This window comes from Crinia signifera, chromosome 1, assembly GCF_055691185.1.
Source record: "Crinia signifera chromosome 1, ASM5569118v1, whole genome shotgun sequence".
NCBI classification, from domain to species: domain Eukaryota; kingdom Metazoa; phylum Chordata; class Amphibia; order Anura; family Myobatrachidae; genus Crinia; species Crinia signifera.
In genome coordinates this window covers 329,549,700-329,574,267 of record NC_139217.1, presented here as the reverse complement: position 1 = coordinate 329,574,267, position 24,568 = coordinate 329,549,700, and the positions used below count along the sequence as shown (strand labels likewise).

At 41.9% G+C, this 24,568-nt stretch overlaps 2 protein-coding genes across 2 annotated transcripts in view; one reads left to right on the top strand and one right to left on the bottom strand.

Moving 5' to 3' along the window:
• RPGRIP1 (RPGR interacting protein 1) overlaps positions 1-11,467 on the top strand; it is a 32,552-nt gene extending 21,085 nt beyond the window's left edge. Inside the window, exons 15-25 of the mRNA XM_083158356.1 lie at positions 1,544-1,990; positions 2,591-2,730; positions 2,879-3,227; positions 5,099-5,259; positions 5,992-6,150; positions 7,819-7,942; positions 8,023-8,120; positions 9,109-9,301; positions 9,452-9,542; positions 10,506-10,636; positions 11,109-11,467. Coding sequence (XP_083014482.1) covers positions 1,544-1,990; positions 2,591-2,730; positions 2,879-3,227; positions 5,099-5,259; positions 5,992-6,150; positions 7,819-7,942; positions 8,023-8,120; positions 9,109-9,301; positions 9,452-9,542; positions 10,506-10,636; positions 11,109-11,251 — 2,036 coding nt within the window. The 3' untranslated portion in view covers positions 11,252-11,467. The remainder of the gene's footprint in view (positions 1-1,543; positions 1,991-2,590; positions 2,731-2,878; positions 3,228-5,098; positions 5,260-5,991; positions 6,151-7,818; positions 7,943-8,022; positions 8,121-9,108; positions 9,302-9,451; positions 9,543-10,505; positions 10,637-11,108) is intronic.
• An 8,652-nt stretch (positions 11,468-20,119) lies between these two features.
• Positions 20,120-24,568, bottom strand: part of SUPT16H (SPT16 homolog, facilitates chromatin remodeling subunit) — a 31,655-nt gene continuing 27,206 nt past the window's right edge. Inside the window, exon 26 of the mRNA XM_083144967.1 lies at positions 20,120-21,169. Within this exon, the coding sequence (XP_083001093.1) occupies positions 21,066-21,169 (104 nt within the window). The 3' untranslated portion in view covers positions 20,120-21,065. The remainder of the gene's footprint in view (positions 21,170-24,568) is intronic.

Here is a 24,568-nt window from a genome sequence, read left to right as displayed (position 1 = left end):
TTATGTGGACAAGAACCCTTCTAGTCAGGGGCAAATTTAGGGCCAGATGTATCAAGCTTCAAAAAGTGATAAAGTGGAGAGTGATTAACAGCCAGCCAATCAGCTCCTACTTGTTATTTTTCAAACCCAGCCTGTAACATGGCAGGTAGGAGCTGATTGGCTGACTGTTTATCACTCTCCAGTTTATCACTTTTTAAGCTTGATACATCTGGCCCTTAGGGGTCAGCCACCCCAGGTCACAGGACTAATGGCCACTCACAACCCCCAATTTTATAATATACTAGTTTGAGCCCTATTTTGGCTATTGCCAGTATTATAATGAAACAAGCCAAAAGATATGACATTTCATTGTAGTTTTAATTATGTATATTGTTAGACAGAAGGAGACTAAGAAGGTAATCAGATGTCCAAAGGCAGGAGCTGAGGAGAAAATGGCCCAGTCAGCGGGTAAAGGAGGCAAAACTTTCTTAGGTATATATTGAAAACAAAAGGCAGAAAATAAGACTGGGAGTCTTGTTGAGACAATGTAATAGCAGATCATTGTAACAATTATTTGTACTCAGTCTTCACTACTAAAAGAGAGGGGAAAGGCCACAATTAAGTTGAAAGTATATTCAGAAAAATGAAATAAGCACAGAGGAGACAGTGACTTTAAGACAGGGAAATATATGAATACAGGTTGAGTATCCCGTATCCAAAATGCTCGGGACCAGGAGAATTTTGGATAACGGATTATTCCGTATTTCGGAATATTTTAATGTTTCAATGATGTATTTTGAAGTATCTTGCATTTATGGTGTATAAACACATCAAACACATGAAATGCACACAAATATATTTTATTTGTTCAAAAAACAAGGTTTCAAAACATGAAACAAAATTTGTGTACTATCTCAGATATTGAATTTGAATGCCAAGCAATAATTTTATTGTACATATATAGTGCCAGTTACATATCATGTCCTCAGTAGTGATGTTACAAATGTCCCCAGTAAGTATTTAGCAAAAAAAAACATTTTTTTTTCACTTTCTGGAATGTATGGTTTTCGGAATAATTTGGATAACGGATATTCGGATACGGGATACTCAACCTGTAACTGGATTATCTGTTCTTCCTAATTTAAAAGCTGGTTTGGAAGAATTCACACCACACAAAAAAATTGATCAAATATCAATATTCATAAAACAATATAAATGGATGTATTTGCGCAAAAGGAAAAACTGTGCAGGTCCCAGTTTTTGGTTCAAATGCAGCTAAAGATAATGGGAATGTAAGGGAAATTCAAGGAGGGAAAGTTACATGTAAACAAATATTTTTAATACACAAAACAAATGTATAAAACTATTGGCTGGATTCTGTACATTTTTTGAGCTTACATCTAAAGAAAACACCTGTTCCTGTCTATTCCTTGGTCCTGCCATTGTTTGCACTTTATGGTTGAAGATCATACTAATCATTGTTTTGCCAGGGCAAAATACTTGACCCACAGTGCGTCTCTCTATATAATGGATACATTCAATTTTCATTTCTCTCTCTTTCCAGCTCAGCTGAAGGACATTGCATATGGTACATACCCTGTAAGACTTAGAACTGAAGACTCTCCCTCTTCTGAAGTCGGTATCTCTGCACCTTCACTACATCGTGGGGAAACACTTTTTGAAGTCAATATTGGCAGTATTTGTTTTACCCCTTATGGCATAAGCATAATTGAGGATCCTCAACCAATCACCTTCTGTATCTATTCATTGTATGACTTTGAGACTCATGCCACTCCTGTTGTAACTGGCATCAGCCCTCAGTACAACTTCACTTCTTGCTATGCGGTAACACCAGATCCTGAATTCCTGCGTTACCTAAGGGTTGGGACTCTAACAGTGGAGCTGTATCAAGTCATCGGTGGTGGACACCATGAACTGGCACGGGGCCGGCTGAAGCTGGACTCTGTATTGCAAACTACAGACAGAGTACACAGTTCTATCACTCTACATGGTAAATTCTCTAAAACTGACTGTTCTTTTCTTCTGGATGTTGGTTTGTTCATTCATTTTACATATTATAATATAATTTTTCTATGATGTGATTTGGTAAATACGCTATTTTAACTTGTAGCAATGTGATATGATGGTCAGATTTACTGCACATTTATTTCAGTATTTTCCTGTTAACTAACCACTATATAATTAGGGAAATTAGCAATTAACACTTTGGTTATTGACAATATTGGTTTTCTAATTATGATGCAGTTATTACAGATGTAGCGCTGCTCATTCAGTGCTGGGGCTCGCCAGACCACACCCACTGGCGATCTGACTGGGATGCGCGAGCGTTCCACATGCACGTGCGTCCTAGATTCATGTCGGTGGGCGACGGGAACCCTGCCTTCTCCACTTCAGGGAGATGGGCAGGGTTAGGGGGGGGGGGGGGGTAGTGAATAGGTGTGGGACTCCGTTGGGGACCATTGGGTTCCCGGGGGGAGCTCTGTTGTAATGGCTGGCAAATCTACCGCCAGCCCCTGCCTGAATGACAGGCGCTTCATCTGTAAATATAATCAACCATTAATGCCAAGATTACACTCCCTGCTGTCTTCAGATGCAACTGGAGAAAATATAGGAGAACTGGACTACTGGCTGCGAATGCATGGACCCCTGTCTCGTGCTCAGTGCCTCCAAAGACAAAGAAGCAAATCGCATAGCTACCTATCCACTGGCAGACCTGGCGCTGCAGCACAGGTGAGAAGACTGAAGCTGGAGAGAGAACTATACTGTAACAAGTCCAGGGATAGGGACCTAAATATAAATCAATTCAGGTTCTGCTGAGACTGAAATAACCATAGTATACTGATGACTGATGCATTTTTTTATTCTTTTTGTTCTTCAGTTGAGGACATCAGTGTCAAACAGAGGTCTTCAGAATGAGTTGATTATCCGGATCTGGGGTTGCAGAAGTCTAAAAGTGAGCAGTCTGGGTCATCAACCCAGTCCATATGTTGTGTATCGCTTCTACCATAACCCCGACCATTCCACAACCATCATACCATGTAGTAACAGCCCTCAGTTTGGAGATGAAGCTGTGTACCCTCTACAGTTGACCACTGATATGGAACGATATCTACAAAGGGAACGTCTGAATGTTTATGTCTTTGATGACGAAGAGACACAGCCAGGAGATTACTTGGGAAAAGCTGAAGTGCCACTGCTGAGCCTAGCACAGGGAAATAGCATTCAAGGTGAGCTGAAAATGGAAAGGTGAGCTGAAAATGCTCAAATATCAATGTTCAGATCTTACTGGAGAGATTGCTTAGTATATTGGGGGAGTCTGATTAAGAGCTATAAGCAGGTCAGATGCAAGTCAGGCTGCTTTGTGTGTATGGAAATAAATGCAGATCTTCACCTGTATGCAGATTTACATGCGTCTGTGCACTTGAAGCAGCCATTATCAGTCTCAGTGAGCATTTGCGCCAGCTCTATCCTTGGTGCAAGCAATGTGTCTGAAACCATATGGAAGTCTGCATGCACATGAAATGCCCATAGGACACATACATGTAAACGCGTAGTGTGACTGAAATCTGTAATGACTCATAGATGTGTATACTCAGCTCGGACACTTGTGCTGAGCAATACACAGTGCACAAAGCAGGCTTGCATGTAACCCTGCAATAGGCCTGTAGTGTTTCATTTATTTCCCAAGTATTAATGCTTTTAGTAAGTCTTTAGAACAATTGTTCCTGTGAGGCAAGGTGGTAACGCTTCTTTGAAGAGCACCTGCTAGAGTCAGTAGGGTGTGGATGGCAAGATAGATTGTGTCTAGGTCGACAGTCATTAGATTGACCACGATTGGTTGACAATGAAAAGGTCGACACGTGAAACATGTCTACATGCATTAGGTCACCATTGTCAATGGGTTGACACCACCAAAAGGCAGACATCGAAATGGTCGACACAAGGAAAGGTCGACACACCAGTTTTTCAAGGTTTCCATGCTTCAGGCTTAGCTCGGGACACTTTACTGTTCTCACTAGTAGTCAACATGGATCGTGAAGTATGAACAAGTCGGTCTGCTACCACTATACAAGACAATCAATGATGTAGAATGGGACACAATGTAATACTATATTATATTCTCTGTTCCACCCCCATCCTAGACTCTAACCAGTGATGTGGCGAGGCACATATGAAGCTGTCAGCTTTTGTGTCTCCATATTAGTAAAAACACAGTGTGCAGTATGGCTATAATGTCACAGCTGAGCACCATGCTTTCCGTGTGAGGATCAGAAGATGATTTAGGTGTAGATGTACTAAGCTGTGGAGAGAGAAAATCGATCAACCAATTGGCTTCTGTCATTTTTCAAACACAGGCTTCAAAATGGCAGTCAGGCGCTGATTGGCTGTTATTTCCTCTCTCCACTTAATCTCTCTTCAAGGCTGTGTACATCTAACCCCTAGGAGCAGGATCCGAGGAGGTGAACGGGATGCTTTCATCTCCTCTTGCCTTAGCTTTCATAAAAGATGTGATCATTACTATGAAAGGGAATACAGGTTGAGTATCCCTTATCCAAAATGGTCGGGACCAGAAGAATTTTGGATAGGGGATTATACCGTATTTTGGAATATTTTTATATTTGAATGATGTATCTTGAGGCATTTTGCATTTATGTTGTGTCAAACACATGAATAACACACCAATATATTTTATTTTGTGCATGAAATGAGGTTTTAAAACATTAATCAAAGTTTGTGTATCATCTCAGGTACTGAATTTGAATGCTAAGCAATCATGTCCTTGCACATATTTAGTGCCAGTTACATGTTATTTCCCTGGTAGTGCCAGTTACAGATGTAGCCAGTATCAAGATTCAAAAATTGATAAACAGCCAGCCAATCAGCTCCTACCTGTCAATTTTCAAACCCAGCCTGTAACATGGTAGGTAGGAGCTGATTGGCTGGCGTTTTATCACTCTACATTTTATGACTTTTTGAAGCTTGATACATCTGGCCCTTAGTCGCTCTCAACTTGTCAATATATATTATTAGAAGTCTCTGTGACACTTTGCTCATATCTTTTTCCTCTTTATTTTCTTTAACAATTCCTTTTCCTAAGGTGATTTTGCACTTATGAATTCCAATGGTAAATGCACCGGATCACTGCAGATAAGCCTGGAGTGGAAATTTCCTTACCATAGCCCCGGCCAGAGCCTTTGGGCGTCCACTATCAATCGTCACCTAATTCCTGGGAAGCATCAAGATGTTACAATGTCACAGGTAAGAGATGGCACACAGCAGGCCCTATGACTAAATGAATAAGGTTATATGAAGAGTCACTGCACACTTGCACTGGTGGATTTATCTGAAGAGCGTTGGAGAGACACCGATGTAGTCTTGGTCAGCAGTGTTTTCTGAGGCATGTTTATTTATATGGTATGCGGTTATTAGGTTGACAGTGTCTAAGTCAACAATCAAAAAGTCGACCACTATTGATTGACAGGCAGAAGGTTGAGAAAGAACATGCATTAGGTCGAGGTGGACAAATATCGACATATGGAAATGGTCAACATGGGTTTTTCATGATTTTTTCTTTTTAAACCAACTTGTTTATACTTTACCATCCCAATGGACATAGAGGAAGCAAAGCACCATGCCCGAAGCATGGCTTCTTTGTAGCTGTTGACCTAGACACCTAGTCAACCTAATGATCCATACCCATTTATGTGCATGGCAATGGGATTGTAAAGAGCCATCTGATGACACAGCTGGACTACAATGCCTGACGTGAGGCAACACTGCATGGTTTTACTGTAAAATGATTCCCTGCGATCACGGTAATAGGATTTGTAACAGGTTATTGTTGTGTTTTTTGAGGTTCTTTTGCTCATTGGATGCATCCAATTGCTTCCGTGTTCAATGCATTTCACAAAAGGTAACACACAACCTTATTTGATCTGTTCATACAACTATTCTCGGGTAATCACAAAATGCATTCTTCTATTTTACTAGCAAATATCCCATGGGAAACCAATGGCCAGAAATGTTCCAAAGACGCATTTAAGCAGATCCAGACAAACCAAATCTCGTAAGGCAGATGAAGACCTGCACAGAGATGTTGGCTGCAGCAAAAGAGGAAAGAGAGAGCCTCACCACACAGGTTATCCACATGTAAGGCACAGAGAGTCATGGGTGTGGAGGTCAGAGTGAAATGACAACAACAAAGTATAATATTAGCAAATGTAATTTTTAATGTACAGTAATGGAGGTGATCTCTGGCAATGTGTCCAATAACTGGCTGAGCATGGTAATGCGGTAACCACATCCGGACCACTGCCTGCAAATCCATTCTGCTTATAGGGTGGAAGTAGGATTTGCAAGGTATGCTGGATAGAAGATGAGCAGCCACTACAGAAATGTATCGTTCATTATAAATTAGATGTAAACCATATAACAAATTTAAACAAGATAATTTAGGATACGGTCGGTTGGTCAAACTAAAGATGGTCGACAGACATTAGGTCGACATACTGGAAGGTCGACAGAGGTCTAGGTTGACATGGCACAAGGTCGACAGATCATTAGGTCAACACAAGCATTACGTCGACATGGTCTAAGTCAACAGTCAAAAGGTCGACATGGGGTTTTTCACTGTTTTTTGATCCGACATGTGCAGACAGGCGGTATTTCATGCCCTACCATCCACTAGGGCGTGGTTGGAGAATAAAATAGTGCCAGAAGCATGGCGAGCGCATCGAGCCATGCAAAGGAACGCGGTGCACTTAAAACTGTGTCTCTGTTGACTGTCGACATTCGGGTCAGAAAATAATGAAAAACCCCATGTCGACCTTTTTACTGTCGACCTAGTCTACTCTAGGTTGGCTTAATGTCCTGTTGACTTAAAAACCTGTCGAACTTGTGCCATGTCGACCAAGACCCCTGTTGACCTTCCAGTATGTCGACCTAGTGGTGTCAACCTAATGACTGTTGACCATCTTTCGGTCGACCATACAATCCATACCCGATAATTTGTATCAGTTCTAAGCATGTGTCCAAGATGGTAAAAAATATAAAACATTATTGAAAACCTTGTGGACAGTTCCTCCATCCCAAAGCCTATAAGACCAGGAGGAATGGGCTCAGCCTAGCTACCAATACTTTAGCCAATCTTTACCATATCACCTGTCACATTTAATTTCTTTCACATATAGGGTTAATGTAATAGCCAGGGCCCGAGTTGCCAGAGGTGCTGCACTCTGGAAAAAGATCTTGTCGCCATGACAATCTATGGGATAAATGTAATAGGGCCTGGGATGATGGAGGTGCAGGACTTTGGGTGAGAATGCCTGTATTTCTACAAGTTGGTTTTGCCTTATAAATGATAGTTGCTTTAAAAATACCCGAATGCCTAAGTCCAGCATCTCCCATAACAGGGACATGTTACATTTACCCCATGGTTTGTGACTGCTGTAAGATCCTTTTCCATAATATAGTACATTGTCATGCAAGCAGTATTCTATTTTATTTACTGTCTAAGTAGTTACATACACGTCATTTCACTTAACAATGAACAAGTATGATTGTGGGTCTCTGCACCCACTGTACAAGTATATGGATATATATTTTGGTTTATTTGCCTTTTTATAATCTTTAGCATGAGGATGTCAAAAACAGAGATGTTGCTGCAGGAGCCGTCCTTTGCCCTGTTTGAATACATATACAGTTATGTGTTTAGTTTAGATACATAGATAAAATAGACAAAGGAAGCGCATTCCTTGCATACAGAGAATTGTGCTGATGATTCACTATTCACCTGAAATAATTACTGGCTCTTATCAGGAAATTGCAGTGGGACAGGGATGGCAGGAAGGGCCAATGGTACAAGAAGCAAATGGATCAGACCAGGAAACAAGCTCCTCCCACTCTGACAGACAAAATGGAGATATGACACCAGAGGCACTTGGTAAAGTAGCAGGCTTTGACTGGTAATAAATATTAATGCAACTCAGATGTAAGGAATTTTTTTCTTCTTCTTTTGTTCAGGTGATAAATCAAATGATTTAGGGGAATCACAGATTGAAGACAGTGATGATGATGATGATGATATCATAGTAGCAAAACCCCTACTTCCATATAAAGCAGTAAGTGCATGAAAGAATGACCAAGACTACTGACCCATTGATAAGAGGATAGTGGAAACTAGTTGAAGCTACATGAAACTCTATGACCTCCCATGTAATAGATAAAAAGTCAGTTTAGAAACTGGGAGCATAAGGCTAACTTGGAGCCCATTGAATAAATACATAACTAATTAGAGCAAATCTTACAATCAAAGATAGGCCTATTTTATTATTGTCTAGTTCCCAGTTCTGGTAGTTCCCCTGGAAACACAGGTGGGCCGATGCCTGGTCGGGGCGGGTCACATGATGTCAGCACCCGCCCACTTTTCAGCCATCTCAGTCTAAAATAAAACTAAAGGTCCATACACATTGGGCGACTATGCCCAGCGTGTATGGACAACGATAATGACTATCATCGCTGCGGGGAAAGCCGCTCAGCGCATACACACTGAGCGGCTTTCCCCCTGCCTAGCGCCGAGGGAGGGAGGAGGACGGCATTGCAAAGTGGAGCGCTATGCAAAGCCGTCCTGAAAGCCGCTCATCTGCTGTTATAACCAGCAGATGAGCGGCTTTCCTGGCGATGTTGCGGGAGCGCGCAGCAGTGGTCACCGCTCATCGCCGGGGCATACACACTGGCCTGCTGTTTTCAGCGACTTTCAGCTCAAAGTCGCCCAGTGTGTATGGGCCTTTAGTTTAGGCTGACTTTTATTTTTGATTTCTCTCCCCTTCGGCCCCATGCAAGCGGATGTGTTCTCATACACATCCCCTCGCAAGGGGATGCAGGCGGTGCTGACCTGTTCGCTATCCTGCAAGTCTACGCAGCCTAGCAAACAGGTCTGAATCAGGCCCCTAGACCAATGCTCACCATTAACTAGCAAATATGTTATGAGACTGGAGAGGTATTTAAACAAAACATCAGCACAGTCATTAGACCTTCTATATTAGATTGTGTGATGATATTATTTAGCATACACTGTATGAGAAACAATATTACTGTTTGTTTATTCAGCCTTCAACCAGGATCCGGGTGGAAGTTGCCTCGCTGACCTTAGATCCATGCTCAGAGGTGGTCCGTAACAAATCAGTAGAGAGGGTGTTTGTTGAATTTGAATTTCCTGGTGTCCCCCCTGAAGAAACAGAGACCCCTTTGTCTCTTCGCAAACCAAGCCATGGCGAGGAGATATACTTCCACTTCAGCAAAGGTCTGAACAACAGCACAACATAATTAAATGGCAAAAGCCCAATATCTGTTGCCCTATGTTTTCATCACTTTGCTACGCAGAGCTGATCACTTATAGATAATGAACATTCACTGTTAGTTGTAAATGGAATGTTTCCCTTTGCTCACACAGTAATACATCTCGATAGCGAGGAGCATGCTGGTCGCAGACATTTCCTCTACACACTCCTAGAGGGATCAGACACAGCAGGAGAAAGAGTCAGGTACTCTATCGTTATTGAAGAAAGTTGTAGCTAAGTGATAGAAAATTTTACATGCACTTATATGTTATTGTATCATACAAATGTGACCTCTAACACTGGGTACACACTAGATGATTCCCACGGCCACAGATATAGTTGACTTTCTCGTGGTGATGTCAAACCCTCCCCACACACAGTGCCAAATGAAGCCTTCGGGGGAAACTGCATGGGAGAATATTATTCTGTCAAAACAGAGTAAAGGCAGTATAAACTTGGTCAATGGGTAACTGCAGGGGGATATATATATATATATACACACTAAACATCGGCACTCACCTTTCCTAGTTTTGGGGTGCCCTATGGCTTGTGACCGCATTGTTTAAACAAACATTGTAGGGGCTCTGCACACACTAAATTAACTGATATTAATAAATAGTGGAGATTTAGTTCATGAATTGATCAATGCATTTAAGTCTGCAGCCCCCTTCACGCGACCCGTGAAGAAGTATTTTATCTATATCACACTATTTCTCCCTTAGGGTTCAGTGTACTTTACAGGCATAAGATATATGGCATATGGTACAAATGATTTAGCATTAAATCAAGCAGATAAACCATACAGAAAATAAAAAGAAACCAAGAAAGACAAATAAGTATAATGCAGGGTTGGGGCAGAAATGTAGGTAATTATTTCAACAGATTATTTTATAAATTCCACCCACACAAGGTACCAGGAGATTCAGCAATTTTGGGGCACAACATAGGATTACCCTTGGTGAAAAAGGTAACGTCTAGAAGAGATTACACAAATTGGGTGATTGCTACATTCTAAATAGGGTCCCAACATAATCGTCAGATCCATGTAATTTTTTTAATCCCTTCCATGAATGTCATAGGCAGCCACGGCGGTGCACTACAAAGGCTACACTGCAATGTATGCATATGTAAAAAATGTATTGTGTTTTTCTTCTGGGTGCAATGAAGATTAAAGTTCACAGTGGTGAGTGATCCAATGAACGAAGAGAATGACGAGTGTTATGATGTGGGTTATGCTTATCTGGACCTGCATTACCTCTTACGAAGAGCTGTAGACCCAGCAGAGGAAACACTACACAGTAAGTATTTATTACATCTGAAACATGTTTTAACGGGACAAAGGGAGTAACTGAGCACCATTTTCTGCTACCATTCAATTGAGATCAGGGCTATAACATGTATGGGAGTATATTTAAAAAGGAAGAGGTGGGGGTTCTCTGGCTTATCAGACACCGAAGCTCATCCTTTCTTGAAAAGATATCCATTAACTTAACTTTCAGGAAAAATTAGGTAATTACATGTTTCCGGAGCATTGTTCGTTCGTCAGGTGTTAAAGTTATGTAGTTAGTGTATATTAATCATTTATATAATATTATTGGTACACGCTACAAGAGCTTGTTTTATTACCAAACATTTTTGAATAATCACCTAAGGAGACATCTATTAAGCAATGTAGAAAACACATCCATACACATTAAGTTTGTTACTTAAACAACCAGCACATGATTGCAGCTTGTGGTTATTTATAAAGGTACATTCTATTTCCTTTAGTTTTGGATGCATCTAATCCGAGACAAATAATTGGAGCTTTACGTGTTGTGATAGAGGCCAGAGAAGCAGCTCGGGCTGTACAGAGAGAGAGAAGAATGAATACCAGAGCCCCATCAGCACCGGCCTTACTACAAATTGATTAGACCAACAACTCTAAAACCTGATAAAGAACATGGAAAACTCAGATTTATTAAATATTTTAGTCTACTTGTAAACAGAACTTTAAGTCCTCATTCTCAGCACTTTTGTGTGGAGTATTCTCAGAGATATATAATACATTCTATCATCTATTTATTTTGGATTATAAAAACAATGGCTTACTGTTACTTTTGGCTGTTAGTGTCCTGTGGTACCAGACATAGAAGATAATGAAATAAATATTAAAACCATAAAAAAAAAAGTAATTTCTTAATTGTGCCAAATATGTAAACTGGTTGGGACAGCTTTAGCAAATAACTGCCAATGGAAACAACTCTAAAAATGGAACCCAAATACTTACACATTCTATTTAATAGCACATTACCTGTATGCTGTGTTGCCTAAGGGTCTGTGTAGTGCATTGTTGTCAAACTCATGGCCCTCCAGCTGTTGTGGAACTACACGTCCCCAGTGGCGTAACTACTGTAAGGCAGCCCCAGCTGCCGCTTGGGGGAGCAAGCCACAGTGGAGTCTGTGTGGGCGCCGGCACCCGCTCGACACACTGATATGCCGCTGCCCACTGGCTGAGCACTGGAGGCTAGTCAGCTGCAGTTCCACAACAACTGGAGAGCCATGAGTTTGACACCACTGGTTTAGTAGGATAAAAACATGATAGCCTTATGGTGCCCATACACGCACCGATCCCGGCGGTGCGATGCTATGCGATGAGATGCGCGCTCCCGCGGCACCTCATCGCACAGCACAAAAAGTATGTGCTGCACATACTTTTTGTACTAGCTTTTTATCGCATCGCATGCACAACGCATGCACAAGGCATACAATGTGATGCGATGTGTGCTAGTTAAGCACAGAACGCACACTGGGATCGGTGTGTGTATGGGCACCATAACATATAATTAGGATTATCAAAATGGAAGTTAATTTAACAGGCACAAAGCAAACCTCTGCAAGGATGTGTCTTTTCATTATTAACCACTTTTACATTCTTATACTATGGACAGCAAGTAATTCATGGTTTTTCTAGTAGTTAAAAAAACCTAAATACCACAAAACCTTATACCCCATTCAGACATACGCAAAAATCCCAGGATTTTTCACATGAATGCGCAGAAACCCAGGACTAGCATATTTTCTTAAAGGGTCTTCCCAGGATTTCACTACCGGATCCTGAGCACCATCAATCTATCTGTATCACTAAAAACCCGGGATCGTACCGGGTTGCAAATCCCAGGTAGTAGGTTTAAAAGGGGTATACCATATTAGTAACAGTTATGCATAAACCAATACTGTCCTACAGCAGTGTACTATGTATATAAAGAACATCCCCTTATACACCTATATTAGTTTTTGTCAACAGGAAATGGTATTTAAAAAAAAGTGTATATTATGTATATCTATCCAAAAGCACGCTGCAACTCACGCCACAACTTCCCAAGTGTGGTGACCAGAGAGGATTATTCAAATAGCCTGTGGCATTCATGTCTTGATGTACTTGCACTAGTGCACCACGACAACATACTGAAAGACACTCTTTTTTTTGTCTTCCAATATCTGCCAACTTTATTCTCCTGCAGCTGCACTTGTTTGCTGACAGAATTAGCACTGTTCCATTGCAGGTGCTATACTGTACACCATCTGTGACCTAGTGCAAAAGGTTTCCTTTTGCATCTTCCTGTTCTTGACTAATAGTTCAGACGGGTTTAGCGTTTAGTCACAAGAAATGCATTTTGCGCAGTCTCAATTGACTGGTAAAGCATGGTAAAACTTAAAATATATTTCTACTTACCACACATGGATTAGAGGTGGGATGTGTGCATCTACATTAGACCACCCCACTGCTACCATCAGGGGTCATGTATAATAACCTAAGTAGTGTAGCAGAAAAGGGATTGTATCACAGGGCGCTGTCTAAACAGCTGTTCATCAGGGGTGTGTTAGGACCCTCCAAAGAAGATAAATAAGTAGAAATGGGTGGCCAGCGCTTAATTAAAACGTAGCATACACATATATAATCTCATAATATACTACACAATTAAAACATGGTGTGCACTTATAAAAGATCGAATATGGATATTTGTGTTTCAGGAGAAAACGGGTCCGTGAGTTGAATAAAAATTATAAGAGGGTGAAGTTGGTTGGCAAATGCACAATTAAATTTAAAAGGTGGGCAATAGTATATGGCCCAAATGCAGATGTATAATTCCAGGTATAAATCCCAGGAGAGTGTTGCTTGTTTACCAAACTGGAGGTCCAATCCTTTTGAAGTAAGCAGTAAATTAGCAAGGATTCCTCACATCAGCTGGCAAGGAACAGAGATTGTGGTGGGTAGTAATCCTACCAATGATGGAGCTGGTCCGTAAAAAAAACTGTGTGCAGTGGCTAAACGCGTTTCGTTTTGCTGGCTCACACCGTCCTCAGGAGCAGTATAGTATATTGTCACCTACTGTAGTCACATTTGATTATCACTGTTTTGCACTTGTGTCATTTCACTATTCTTTCATATTACTACACACTAAACTTGATTTCCATTACCCATGAAATATATATATTTTTCAAATACTGCATCCTAAGTGTATCGGAATCTGGCCAGGAGGCTGTAGCAGTTGAAACCTTCAAAGAGCTTTATTGGGTCTTCTTTATTTCAAAGCAAAAGTTGAATTGGCTATAGACAATTTTGAACAGATAGATAAAATTGTGTATTTGGATAAATTGGCAAATAATAGTTCATAAAACCTGAACCTTTGATAATCAAAAGTTCACTAGAACATAGGTATTTATAAAAAAAATGTATCCAGTCATGTCACCCACCCCCACCCCCACTTCCAAAAAAAAAGTGCTCTAGTAAGACTATTCCAAACCAGCATGCGGATGCAATAGAAAAGAAAGTATTTTAAGTAACTGGGAGCCTGGAGCATATGCATCAACAGAGGCTGGCATGCCGCCAATGTAGAGCATAAATAAAAACATGCAGGGATAATCACATAACTAATCTTGAATCCTGGTCAACAAATACCCAATGCACTACTGAAGGGGAGCAAAATTTTGTTGAAAACACCTTAAATTAAAGAGTAATTTCTAAGAAAGGAAATCATATAATTGTAATACACACTGCACCCCAGAAATTGATCATATATCCTGCTAGTACAATACACAGCCTGGCAGCCATTCATAATGACCACCACCATGTATGGCTGTGTGGTACAACATTTGTACCACACACAGCCATACATGGTAATCATCATCATCATTATCAATGGCTGCCAGGCTGTGTGTGGTATAGCCATTGATAATGTGACATCCAGACAACTATTAATGTCAGTATTTCAAGATGATATAGTGACAGTGTGTGACACAGCGGTAGTACAGACTGCGCACTGCCGAGATGACGCACCAAATAGACAACTCTACGGAAGAAGCGGGTGGACTTGGAGGCGGGACCCAAGGCATTACGCAGGTAAGCATTTTCTCCACAAGGGCCTGCCGCACTGCACTGCACTGCATCAGGTCCTTGTACACTACAGTACTGTAACACACGCAGCCGGGCATGCATATAGAATCTATATATATATAGATTCTATATGCAATGAAATTAAATTCCTGGGTTTAATGGACAGTGGCGCTGCCGAGACACAGCAGGGTATGCATATACTGTAGATTAATATGCATGCCCTAGGCAAAGCAAAGCAACGGGGCCCCTAAAATATCATAACTTCCCGCAGTCTTACAGCCATTAACTGTTTGGCTGCAGGCCGGTAGAGATTTCACAAAAAAATCTTCAGGCACCATCAAACCCCTGCTCAAAGGCCCCTAGAATTGAGGGGCCTAGGGCAGCTGCCCAATAAGCCCATGCATTAAAATTTCCCTGTGCGCGACCATCCATTACACCCAGGAATTTCCTTTTTACCCTATTTGGGATAGTTTACCCCTGTACCCTGACCTCCGAGTTAAAAGAAGGAACAGTGGAAAGACATTAAGAGGGTGTTTCATTATTTTTGCACCCACACTCACTGGCAAGCCCCTATAACTTTACACAGGGCAATGTTCAATTGCGTCAGCAAGCACGCGAGTAACTGGGCACCTATTGCTTTTCAAACAATTTGTGGTAAAGAGACCAGGTGTAGAAGCATAAATCATCTAAAACTACTGAATGCATTACTACAATGCAGCCAAAAGCTAAACTCTTTGTTCATTCCTGATCGCCCCCTCAGGGAGTGGACAAGCAGAAATAGGTAAGAGTGACTCACTCCCATTCAGGGCAATACCTTAATAGCTCAGATGGGGACCAATAAAACAATTGTAAAATCCCCAAAGGCTCATAGAAAGAACTTAAGAGTGAAAACAAGGAACCAGATGCAGACCTTGTCTTTATATCAGGAGGTTGAAAGGAGTGCTAACTGGCACCAGAGAACCAGACAAACCTACAAATCAAATGTCAAACAATGTTGATCAAGGAGGTGCTGAGATACTGTTAGCCCAATGATGGTCCTTTTGCCGTCCTTTTGAGCTGACCAAGGATGGTACTCAATGATGAGTGCTGTATGATGAGACTTTCATATAAAAGGTATCTTTGCTAAGGTGTATCTGGTTTTAATGGATATGCAGGGTGGGGAGAAGGTGGGAAGTTGCGGGTGGTTTTGTTATGTTGTTTTTTACTCGTGTCTCTGTGATAGATAGATAGATAGATATATAGATATGACAGCAGTGCTGAACATTACTATGTAGGCACAGGGGGGATATATTTGTATATGCCTCCTTATATGGAATTTCTGGCCAGATGGGAGCGGCTATATCTGAAACATATACGGAGGGGGGAATGTTGACTACTGTTTCCAATATTCTTTGTCTGTGAGTCCTACAGTGACTCTTCTCTTGGTTTGTCACTATTACATTCAATCACGACAGTGACAGCAAATGGCCTTAATATACTCAGTTGGAATGTGCGAGGCATGAATGATCGGGTTAAATCAGCCCTAGTACTCTCACAGGTCAAAAAATACAGGGCGGATATTGTGTGCCTTTTAGAAACACACCTCATGGGTACCAAGAATCTAGGCCTTTAAAAACCGTGTGTCGATTCCTTATACCACTCCACTTTCTCTAATAATGCTAGAGGGGTGTCCATTCTAGTAAAAAAGTCAGTTAATTTCCATTTAGTGCACAGCCAAATTGATTACTACGGACAATATGTCTTCCTTAGGGCCCATGTAATCACAAACTAAGCCATATCCTAGCTGTTTATGTACCACCTCCATACAGTAATGAAGTGCTCAAACATGCAGTGACGTTTGTCTCCACATCACCAGATACGTCTGTCCTGTTTGTGGGAGACATCAGCAAATACATGGATAAATTCCTTGACAAACGGAATGAGACCCTAACTCAGACCAACCCCCCCCCCCCCCCTTCCACTCTAATGGTACCCCATTTGAGGCCCTGGTAACTGAATTGGGTCTGGTGGACATTTGGAGAGTCAGACATCCGTTACAATGGCATTATTCTTGTCACTCCTCCAGCTTTAATACACTCTTGAGGATTGCTCTGTCACTATTGTCCCCTGATTTAGTCCTTTGGATACTAGAAATACAATACTTGTAGTGTTAGAGGGTCAAGTATCGAAAAACACCCGCTTGTGGAAACTAAACCCATTTTGGCTGACCTTATTGACAGCTGACCAGGCCTTGACTGAGGAGTGGAGGCAATTTGACACGCCCAATGATACATGTCTAGACGTGATTGACCCAATATTTGGCTATTTTTAGCCTTTTTTGCCGTCAATGAGAAAATCGCGTTGATCGCGTCCATCGCATGCCATTATAATGGCATGCGATGCGACCGAATACATAGGGGATTTTACATAGGGCGTAATGTTAAATTAGCCGTCAATGAGAAAATCGCGTTGATCACATGCCATTATAATGGCATGCGATGCGACCGACGCGATTTTACATAGGGTACAAGGTTAAATGGGCCAATGGCCCCGATTTTTGATTGTATAGGCACCCTACTGAGTATTGTGTATGTGAAATGGTCCCCCATTGTTAACGCCACCCCAGTATTGTCGCCAGCCAGAAGCGAGCCCGTGAGGGGCGGCGGTATGCGTCCTCTGACCTTTCATACCCCCACTAGCCACGTCGAGTTGATTATATAAAGTGTGGCGAGCCCCGCGAGGGGACGCGTAATACCTGTGAAGTAATGCACGTCCGCTCGCCACGCTTCGAGCTCGCCACATTTTATAAAATCAACTCCACGCCGACGTGGATAGTGGGGGTATGAAAAGGTCGGACACATATCGCCGCACCTCGCAGCCTCGGGTTGGCATCAATACTGGGGTGGCATTAACAATGGGGGGGGGGGGCATTTGACCCATGAGGGGGGGTATGCAATGAAAATTGGGGTCTGGGCCCAATGTAAAATCGGGTCTCAGGGACCATTTTACATTGCTTCCAATGTAAAAATCGCGTCCATCGATTTTTTTAGGTCCCGATGCATGCAATTAAAATCGCTGGCGCCGTGCTAGGAAACAAGTACCAAAAGTACTCTTCCCTCCAGTAGCCTGCTTTATAATGTATTCAAGCTCTGACCCAAAAAGCAAGTCTCCTTTAAAAGCTATAGCTTCAAGCGACTTCTCAGATTCGGTGTCTGCTTTCCAGGCCTTAAGCCAAAGGGCTCTCGTCGCTGATACAGATGTGGTGGAAACCTTAGACGCCATCCTAGCGTCCACAAATGTACTCTGCAGCACTTCTTAGCTTTTCAGCCAGTGCAAAAGCCTCTGAATCAGGCTGGAGCAGACTCCCTAAGCTTCAGCCCACTTAATCATTGCCTTGGAAACCCAGGCAGAGGCAATAATGGGAAGAAGTGTGAAACCCACTCCTTCAAAGACCGCCTTGAGGAATTCTTCCACTTTTTTTATCCACTGGATCCTTAAAGCCTTGGACAATCTCCTGTAGCTACAGGTGCATCTACCAAGGGAACCTTTTCCCATAATTTCACATGTTCCTCAGGCATGGGATACATATTAACAAACCTCTTAGACATAATTAATCTTTTGTCAGGAGCCTTCCATGCTTCTCCCAGCAAGGAGGAGCCTCCAGCAGCATGGTCAGTGGTGCCAAAGCACAAAGAAAATGGCCGCCGTGACTTGCTAGTAACGCCAGGGCAGCTGTGAGCACCGCACAGTGACTCCACCTCCCACCTGGCAGCTCCATCTCCAAAATGGCGCCAGATTTAAAAATAATGGTGGTCTCTTCAGCAAGGGAGCCGAGAGCATACCGTAGCAGCAGCCGGCTTCCTCTGGCAGGCTCCAGCATCACAGGCAGATAGTAGCAGCAACTATCTGCCTGTCCTCAAAGGCAAATCTTGCTGCTTTAGCCCTAATATTGCATAAAAACCCAGGAAACACCCCCCCAGTGTAACTCCAGTGACACTTAGTGGATGAAGGCGAAAAATGTGGATCCTAAGAATAAAAACTCCCTGCTGGCCAAGCTGCACTATTATACTAGGAGTGAGAGATCACCCACCAATCTTTTACGGGTATTGTGCTTCACACCTACCTATCTAATGATTTACCATCTATCTCCCTACCCGCTTATCTGTCTTTCCAATGACTAACCATTTATCTACCTAACCCACCCAGCCACCCAAAAAATCGATCTATCTATTCATCTATATCTATCTGTATCGCGTTCAGTGGAAAATATGTGGGCCACAAGAAGAACAACTCCCTGCTGGCCGAGTTGCACTATTATACAGGGAGTGAGGAATCACCCACCTATCTTTTACAGGTATTGCGTTTCACACACCCACCTGTCTATATACCAAACGATGTATATATCTAATGATTTACCATCTATCTCCCTACCCACTTACCTATCTTTGTCTTTCCAATGATTAACCATTTATCTACCTAATCATCCACCCAGCTATCGATCTATCTATTCATCTATATGTATCTTATTTATCTGTATTGCGTTCAGTGGGAAAAAATGTGGGTCCCAAGAACAACAACTCCCTGCTGGCTGAGCTGCAATATTATACAAGGAGTGAGGGCTCACCCACCTATCTTTTACAGGTATTGCGCTTCACACACACCTACCTAATGATATACCATCTATGTCCTTACACACTTACCTATCTTTCTGTCTTTCCAATGATTAACCATTTGTCTACCTAACATCCCAACTATTGCGCTCACTGTAAAAATGATGTGGGTCCCAAGAAGAACATCTCCCCGCTGGCCGAGCTGCACTATTATACAAGGAGTGAGGGATCACCATATATATTTTACAGGTTTTGAGCTTCACACACCCACCTATCTAATGATTTACCATCTATCTATCTCCCTACCCACTTATCTATCTTTCCAATGATTAACCATTTATCTACCCTAAATGTTCCAACTGTGTCTTACTGGCAATTTTTCAATCACAGAAATCATGCATAGAAACCGAGCAGTATTACACAGGTAAATGGAGGATGTGGTTAAGACGACAAATACAGTAGTAAAAAAAATAAAAAAAAGGGAGGTCCTGTACCAACGCTGATGTCGTTTAATGGGGAAAACGGGATAATATAATGTTTTTCTGCCCTGGCTCCTAAAGCATAGCAAGTACAAATGCGGTAAATATAACAAATGCATATGGAGAAAAATGTACCATTTGTCTTTTCTGGAAGGTATGTAACATAAATGTTCTCATTCAAACAATAAACAGGTCAGCTATATTTTGCTAACTATGAAACTTATTTGTAATTCTAACTGACGGTGATTACATTAATATGTAAATAAACTGAAAAACATGGGTCAGGTTGAATCATTTTGAAGCCGTAAATAGTCAAAACAGAACCCACACACCAAGTGGCATTGTATCCCTGAGGAATCTCATTTTATTGTTTCGAACAGGACTGAACAATCCAGGTGTCATTTACAAGTGCTGTTCAACACAATTTGAGTGTTTAATAAAAATGGTCTGAAACTACCACAATCTCAAAAAATAGCAAACGGGAGGGGTAGAGGAAAAAAAAAAAAAAGGTACAAAAAGTTTTTATTTGTTTACATTTCTCCAAATTCTGAAAAACACCATTTACACCTCACTGCTAGAGAAAGAGAAATTAGAAAGCAGACAATGAAAATAAAACCAAGATGGGACAAGGACGAGGAAATAATCTCTATTAGCCGATAGAGAGGGTGAAGTATGAAAAGAAAAGCAGCCAGAGTGAGGACGTACGTAGGTGATACTTTAACAAGATAACATTTCGTAAGTTACATTTTACAAGAAAGCACAAGAAATAAAACGGCAAGCTACTGGGTGAGGCAAGGGAATTGGTCAAATGCACAGGAGGAGATATGCAAATCACCCAGCACTATAGACTGGCAGGGCCACTTTTTTTAACCATTTAACTGCTACACAGCATCACAGAGTCCATGAGCAATGGGAGGAATTATAGATACAATGACAATGTTAAATTCAGGTAAAAAGTAGAGTCAGTTTTTTTAATGGGTAATGAAAATGCATTATGGTTTCCACATTGACCAGTCCAGTTTCATGAAAGCTAAGAGGAGAAGTAGTAAAATAATGCCATCTTGGTCCATTTCACCATCACATAGCATGTCAGCAGTCTGTAGCAGCAAAAGCACAAGTGATGCACCACAGACTCGCAGGGCAAATGAATGACATTCTGAATTCAGGGAAGAGCTACAAGGAGGAATGAGAAGCGGGAGCAGGATTTTCTTCAAAGAAAGCAAAACTAAAAGAAACTGTAGAAAGAGTGTGAGTGGATTGGAGGGACGTATTAGCACTGGGGTCACTTCCTCCTCTTTTTTGATGGGGTGGGAACATGTCCAATGTGCTTCCTCTTCTTACTTATAGTCTGTTCTTCCTCCTCCTCATAACGACTTTCACGGTCAGCTGCAGGGAAGATGCACCATTAGTCACAAATCATTTCCCATAAAAACAGACCTAATTTTGCCACACCATTGTGCTACTAGGTAGCTCTGGGCAACTTTTATGTGACTTTTTCCCATTTTAAAAAATGGAGTTATTGGACGCACAAGCAGCTTCTGCTAACACAAACATGCATCCCGCCTATATTCAGCGTGTGTCGGCAGCGGTTTCTGCTTACGTAATGCGTAGGCTAGTGTTTTCCAGGAAAAACAGCAAAAGCTGTTTTTGTCTACTAATCACTCCATTTTGCAAATAAGGATAATAGGATTTTATTGGAAAAGTCATGAAAAATGTCTTGCCTGGCACTACAGAATCACACAGAGCTTGCAGGTTATGTATTATGCGACTTGTATCACATGGATCATAAATGTATGTGGATACATCGGTCAGTACTGTTACTGAAATATTCATTCCTATAGAGCACCAATGTTCAGTTTACCATTTGCACTTCAGTTTTTCATTTAACTAATTCTACCAATACACATGCATTGCCCTCTAGTATGTATGTATGTATGTATGTATGTATGTATGTATGTATGTATGTATGTATGTATGTATGTATGTATGTATGTATGTACCATATTACAATGCCAACATATTGAACATTAAAGAGAGTCATGTTGAAACGGAACCATTCATAAATGAAAACCACATTTGTTAGCCATGGCTAGTACTTTATAAAACCATGCTGACTATCAAATTATCTGCATATTTCAGAACTGTACACCTCAGGAGCCCTTTAATGGAGAAGACTAGGTATAGATAGTGGATTCAAGACTTTACTAGTCATAGGCACCACTCACTCATTTCCTTGTAAGAGGATAGCGGCATGGACTGCGATTGACTGGGCTAACTGTACAGCTCTCGGAAGCAAAGGACGACTCCGGAGCAGATTTCTGTCCCATTGTTCGGTGGTCTAGGACACAGGTTCTCCAACTCTGTCCTCAGGATCCCACATAGTGCATGTTTTGCAGGTCTCCTCACAGAATCAAGTGAAATAATTAGCTGAACCTGTGGTTCTTAAAATGTGTCAGTCAGTAATGCAAGCACCTGTCGGGTGACCCAGAAACTGTGTGGGGTCCTGAGGGTTTGAGAACCACTGGCCTAGGAGAAGCAGCACTCCCTGCACCTCATTTCCTCCTGCCCACTGAGTCTTTCCCATTGCAGATATCAGGCATATTCTGCTGCAGAACAGGCATCCCGAGTTGCTGGAAAAGGCCTTCTATTCCTACTGAGATCCTTCTCCACTACACTTTATAGCACTGAAAGTTGCATCTGTAATTTATACCTATTAAATCTAGGTACTGTTTGGGACATTCTAATACAGGAATTTACACACTGGCCATACTTTATAGTAGTATGCAGTTTGTGTGTGACCTTAATACCCTGGTTCTCACAGCTAGGCAAAATCCCAGGTTAAGCATGTCGACCCGGTAACTTGCCTTTCAACACAGATTTCTTTTTTTTAAGTGTGAATAGGTCAACACGGGTCTCCAACCCTGGTAAAAAGCAGGGTCGGAGATCCGCATATGAGACCCTTGTATGCTGACTCGTGTTGACCTGTTCCCACTGAAAAAAAAATGTTGAAAAGGCAAAATTATCGGGTAGAACGAACGGCTTCACCCAGGAATTTGCCTAGCAGTGAGAACTCTGCACAGCCCGGAACCCGAGGCTGCCCAACCCTGCACAAAATTGAGTGCCACCTACGGATCAGACCAACGCATCGTGGGTGCTAAAAAGCACCCGCGATGTGCTGCTAATGGGTAGCTTTAACCTGCAGCAGATTCAGTCTGTAGGGTCCAACCCCATGTGCACAGGACCGCGCATCAGGTCAGATGGGATGTCAAACATCAGATTTGGACGAATTCTCGGCCCGATGGTTTGGATGAAAATTGTCCCAAGCCAGATACATTCTGGGTTACTAGTAGGCTGCTGTACTTATCCCCCATTTCAAGATGTTGGATAGGACCATATAGAATTCTCTTTTGGTGTACTCCCTTGTGATTTAAGTTTATTTAACCATTTAACTGCTACACAGCATCACAGCAATTATCCCGGTTTCCAACTCCACTTCCCCAAGGTGATAGCAACAACTGGAATTTGGAGGCCGTCTTGTAGAACATCTTCATTCCTAACAGGGCCTATCATGGTCTACGCCTTATTAAATAGTGAAAAAATTAAGACATCACTTGGGGGAAGGGAATTCATTTTGTTAGTCTTTCATCTCTGAGGTGGTAGTTTTTCCAAATTCCATTAAAGGAAGTTCAATGTCAAGCACCACTTGAGGATGGCACTGACCCCAGAAGTCCAGACCTTTCTGCATGGAATGCTTGTTCATATTCTGTTTGGTTGCATTACACCTGGTTTCCACCAATCTTAACTAGCTCCTTTAGCACATGTGGGTGGTATCCTTCAACAGGTGTGCACAGCTATGTAAAATGTGGGCATTAAAAATAAAAGCAAATACAGGTCCTACTAGGCACTAACATAACAGCCAATATAGTAATTTTAAGCTGCTAAAATGTTTATTCACACATTGGAACTAACATTCAAGTTCTGTGTAAAAATGGCTGCAACTAAAATGTTAAAATCTCAATCCATGATGACGTTTCACAGTGAGCAGAGAGCAAGTAATGCTAGTTAGAATTAGGACAGCCTACGACCAAATAAATGTGTGGCTTTGCTCTATGCGAGTCTTGAAAAAGTCCCCGTCACGCTTTGGCTTCAGAGATCGTATTCTCACATCGATCCTGTTGTTGTATGGTTCCCCTTCGGCACGGGTGTTCACCAATGGTTTTATATCCGATCCGTTTAAAATTTCTAACGGCACCAGACAGGGCTGCCCCCTCTCCCCGTTAATCTTTGTCCTTTCCATAGAACCTTTAGCAATCTCCATTCGACATGACCCAAACATCCCAGGTCTGCACACGGGCCCTGTCAACCACAAACTCAGCCTATTCGTGGATGACATACTTCTTTTCGTGACCAACCCTATTACCACCCTTCCATTTCTCCACTCAACATTGTCTTCCTATAGTGCTGCTTCCTACTACAAGCTTAACACCACTAAAACAGACGCCCTCCCGATAAACCTCGCCAACTCACTGCCCCAACTGAAGCATACATACAAATACAACTGGCAAACCGACTCAATAAAATACCTAGGCATCCATATCACACCTCTCATGGCAAAGGTCTTTGACGCCAACCTATCCCCCCTCCTCACTTCCCTTGCTGCCTTATCCAAGTCCTGGCTATCATTTGAAATCTCCTGGTTGGGACGCATGGTGGCTTTTAAGATGTCGCTACTCCCTAAACTAATGTACCTGTTCCGCACCATCCCCTATATCTTCCCTAAAAAGT